General features: G+C 54.7%; 1 protein-coding gene across 1 annotated transcript; it reads right to left on the bottom strand.

The window, feature by feature from the left end:
• Positions 1-1,543: 1,543 nt before the first annotated feature.
• On the bottom strand, positions 1,544-2,428 carry LOC143218182 (uncharacterized). The gene has a single exon (XM_076443222.1). It carries the CDS (start codon positions 2,426-2,428, stop codon positions 1,544-1,546), a length of 885 nt encoding a protein of 294 aa, XP_076299337.1.
• Positions 2,429-4,196: the final 1,768 nt, after the last annotated feature.

Here is a 4,196-nt window from a genome sequence, read left to right as displayed (position 1 = left end):
TCGGTGGCAACCGTCCTGTAGGCCTTCGCCACGAACAGAAGAGCGCGTCTCTGCGCGCTAAGCAGCTGCCTCCGTTCAGCAGCGCTCATAAGGTCCATCCAGGCTGGGGCGGTGTATGAGACTATAGGCAGGAACAATCCGGTGTATAGGATTCGAAGGGCTCGGTGCCTGAGGCCCCAGGTGCGGCGCGCGAGCGCCGCGAGTGAGCCGATCTTCTGGAGCGCCTTTTTGGTCACGACGCTGATGTGAGTGCCGACCTTCATGCCCTCACCGAAGTGCACGCGCAGGTATCTCGCCGTCTCCACCCTACGGATCTGCTTATTCGAGACTTTGATTGTTGGCGGCCGGTTTTTAGACAGAGACCCCTTCAGCAGGATCATTTCCGTCTTCTCGCTCGCAAGGGCGAGCTTCTCTCGAGCACACCAGTCCTCCACAATCGCCACAGACGCCTGTCCCTTTCTCTCGAGCTCCAGTCTGGATTTGCCTGTGATGATTATTAGCAGGTCGTCCGCGTACGCGAACGCCTCGTATCCTAATTGCTCGAGGGTCTTCAGCAGATCGTCAAATATAAGATTCCAGAGACTGGGGGTAAGGATGGAGCCCTGTGGGCATCCCCTCGTTACGTTCTTCGCAACGTGTTCGGTTCTCCCATGAAGCTCGACCCTCCGGCTCGTGAGGTAATCGGAAACCAGCGCGTACAGGTTTGCGGGGCAGTTTCTTTCCCTGAGGCGATGCATCACGCTAGGCCACCACACATTATCAAATGCGCCAGCGATGTCGAATAGTATGCCCAGTGCGTACCTCTGTCCCGTTACCTCGACACAGCTGCGCATCCCAAGGATCGCATCCACGGTAGACTTCCCTCTGCGGAAGCCGAACTGTCTGTGCGCTGCGTACTGCGGGTGCATAAAGGTTGCTTCTAGCCTCCCCGCTATGAGTCTCTCGAGAGACTTCCCAATGACCGGGAGAAGGCAGATTGGGCGGTATGATTTCGGGAGGGACTCGTCCTTATCAGCGTCCTTGAGAAGAGCCCGGACTGATCCCGTCTTCCACACCGCCGGGAAGCATCCGTGTTTGAGGCACGCGTTAAAAAGTCTCCTCAGTTCGACGCGGAGAACCGGGTATGAGGCCTTGTAAGCAGCAACCTCTATAAGGTCGAGTCCCGGTGCCTTCCCATTCCGGAGGGAGGAAATAGCATTTTCAACCTCGTAATCCGTAAACTCCGGTGTGTCAGGCGCGTTGTGCGGCTCGGATCTAGCGCGTCGTCTCTCCGTCTGTTCGTCCATGGTGTCGGGGACATCATCCGGGACCAGGGCGTTGAGTAGTCGGTGAGCAGAGTCGCCCCAAGTGACCGACGGATCAAGGCCGGCGCCTCCCGCCGATAGCGCCTTCTCTGGGGCGTACTTCTTCATGCGAGCCTTGTAGACTGCTCTCCATGCGTCCTTGTTGCCCTCGTCGGTGACGAACCTCTGCCAGTCAGAAGTCTTGGCAATGTGGACCTCGGCCGTGTATCTACGTCTGATTAGGAGGTATTCGTTTCTTCTCATGATTCTGGCGCTGGGTCTGTCTCTGTCTGGAAGGCCTTCCTGGATTTGTAGGTCCGCTTCTTGAGACTGGTAAGTTCCTCTGTCCACCATGGGACCGACCGGTCATATCTGCACCTCGGCTGCATTGTAGCCCTGCATGCGGAGAGAATGCAGTCCTGGATGAGGACTGCCGTCCTCTCGGTGTCTAACTTGGTCTCCAGGCTGATTTCCTGGAGCCTGTCCATCTTGACCCTGTACAAGGACTGCTGGAATTTCAGCCAGTCTACATTGGTAGTCCGAAAGCGTTGAGTTGGTGTCATTTCACGCAGGAGGGGGGGCCCCCCGAGCTGAGGGCCAGACGCTGAAGGAGATGGGGTTGTGGACTCCCCGCAATGGTTTCGAAAGGTGGGGGGATTGCCGGGTTTGTTGAGCACCACCAGTCCCTCAGAGATCAACGCCTGCTCCAGCATCTCGCCGCGGTGATCGAGGAATGCACTGTGCCACGCCGGGGACTTGGCGTTTGCATCAGCGGCTATGATTAGACTTCTGGCCCGGAGCTCACTGCAGATTTTTCGCAAGAGGTGGAGGTATCGGTCGATGTCGTGGGAGTACTTGAAGTATATGCTGGCCAGATACAAGCTCCCGAATGGGCCTGACACCTCAACGCATGTGCAGTAGTTGTTACTGAGGTGAGCCAGCTTCAGCACTGATATGTTCTGATTGCGGACGGCGATCGCCGCCTGAACATGGGACTGTGGCTCTCCGCCGGTCACCGTGAGGCATCCTCCGAACCCGATGAGTCGCCCTCTCACGTTATACGGCTCCTGCATGAGGAGGATGTCTACGTTCTCCGTCTTCATCAACTCTCTCATTTCCGTGGAGACCGCTTGTGAACCTCGCATGTTATGCTGCACGATTTTTAGTCCGGGTACAGGGACGTGTGTCCTAGTTTCCATAATCTGTGCGGGACAAGACCACGTTGATTGCCGCTATGTAAGCCGGGCAGTCGGTGCTTTTGACGGAGTGTTGGTGGTCTCTTCCGTATCTCTTGCAATTGCTGCAGATTTCAGGGGTGGTCTTGCTGGGGCAGTCCTTGAAGGAGTGTCCAGCGGTTCCACAGTGGCCACAGGTCTCTTTCTCTGCCCTGCAGTATTTTGCGGTGTGTCCGAAGGCCTGGCATTTATAGCAGCGTGTGGCTGCAATGTGATCCTGTACACCGCAACGATTCCAGCCGATGTAAACTGCTCCCTTTTTGAGGAGGGAGTCTCTGGCATCCTTGGAGACCTCTAGGATAGTGTTGCAGAATTCTCCGGTCCTGCTCCCAGATCTGAAAGCGACTTTCATCTGTTTCTTCATGGTGGGTCTCTGGTCGGGGTCTATGTTTTGTTCTAGGACGGAGTCGAGCAGTTCGTCGTCGGGAAGCGTGAGCGGAGTGTTGTAGAGAATGACTCGGGGGCTCTTCTTCAATGGGGCTCCGACGAGTAATCCTGCAGCTTTAAGCTTCTCGTTGTCTATGAGTGCAGCGGCGTCGGTTTTCTTGGCGGTTTCCACGAGGATGCCGTTCCCCTGTATTTTCCTCATATTTACAACCTGTAGACCGTCACGTGCTGGTGAGATGAGTTTCTGTACCATCTCTTTGGTTGCGTCGCTAGAGGTAAAGTCACTGGCGTTTTTTGGCATTATAGTGACGACGGTGGGAGGGTCGCGTTTAAGGCTGGATACTCGCGCTGATTTCGATTTTATTCCGACGCGTTCCGCGAATGTAAGGGTACGTTGGGTGAGGGGAGTCGTGATAGTGGGAGAACATCTCACTTTTTCAACCGCGGTCTCGAAGGCACTTCGCTGTTGAACGGTTTCGCCCTTAAGTGTCTCCACTTGTCCCTCAAGATGGCAGTTCCTCATGAGAGTCTCATTGAGGAGGGCTTGCAGCTTGAGGAAGTTGCTTAATACGAACTCGGAGGTTTTGGTGTCCACTGTATTCTCCGGGTGGTGTACGTATGCAATTACGGACTGGCATAGCTTCTCGGCCTTTGCCTTCATCGTCAGGGAGAGGGATGCGGCAGATGTTGCGATGAGAGGGGGTGAGGCGGTGTTGTCTGTCTCTTGTTCGGTACTCTGTTTGGTGGAGATGTCCTTTTTCTTCTTTTTTGTTTTAATTGCCGGTGGATCGCCTGTTGGTAATAGGGTTGGCTTTGTTTCGTCGCTGCCTGAGAGCCTTCTCTTTCGTTTTTCTTTTCTCTTGTATTTTTTCCTTCTCGCGATGGTGGATTCGGAGTCGGAAGTATCAGAGCCCATCTCGATAGCTGTTTCGGCTGATGAGCTGTCCTCGATTTTTTTTCCTCGCATTTCCCTTGTTATTGCCAGGATTCTTTGTTAGGAATAATGCTGACTGTGATGTATGGTGCAAGGGGGACTTGCTTTCAGAGGCAGCAGGAGCGAGAAAGAGCGAAAAGAGCGCAGAGATGCGAAGGGGGCGAAAAAGGGCAAAAACGGGCAACGGCAAAAGGGCAGGGGCAAACGGGGCACGAATGGCCAAAAAGGGGCAAAAAGGGCGAGAAAGGGAGAAAAAGGGCGGTAGACAGAAAAAAAACGCGGAGAGGGTGTAACAGGGCGAAAAGTGTGAAAGGGAGCGCAAAAGAGCGAAAAGGAGTGAAAAGGAGCAGCAAGGAG

Source organism: Lasioglossum baleicum, chromosome 18, assembly GCF_051020765.1.
Source record: "Lasioglossum baleicum chromosome 18, iyLasBale1, whole genome shotgun sequence".
In the NCBI taxonomy this organism is placed as follows: Eukaryota; Metazoa; Arthropoda; class Insecta; order Hymenoptera; family Halictidae; genus Lasioglossum; species Lasioglossum baleicum.
This window is presented reverse-complemented; position numbering and strand designations above follow the sequence as displayed.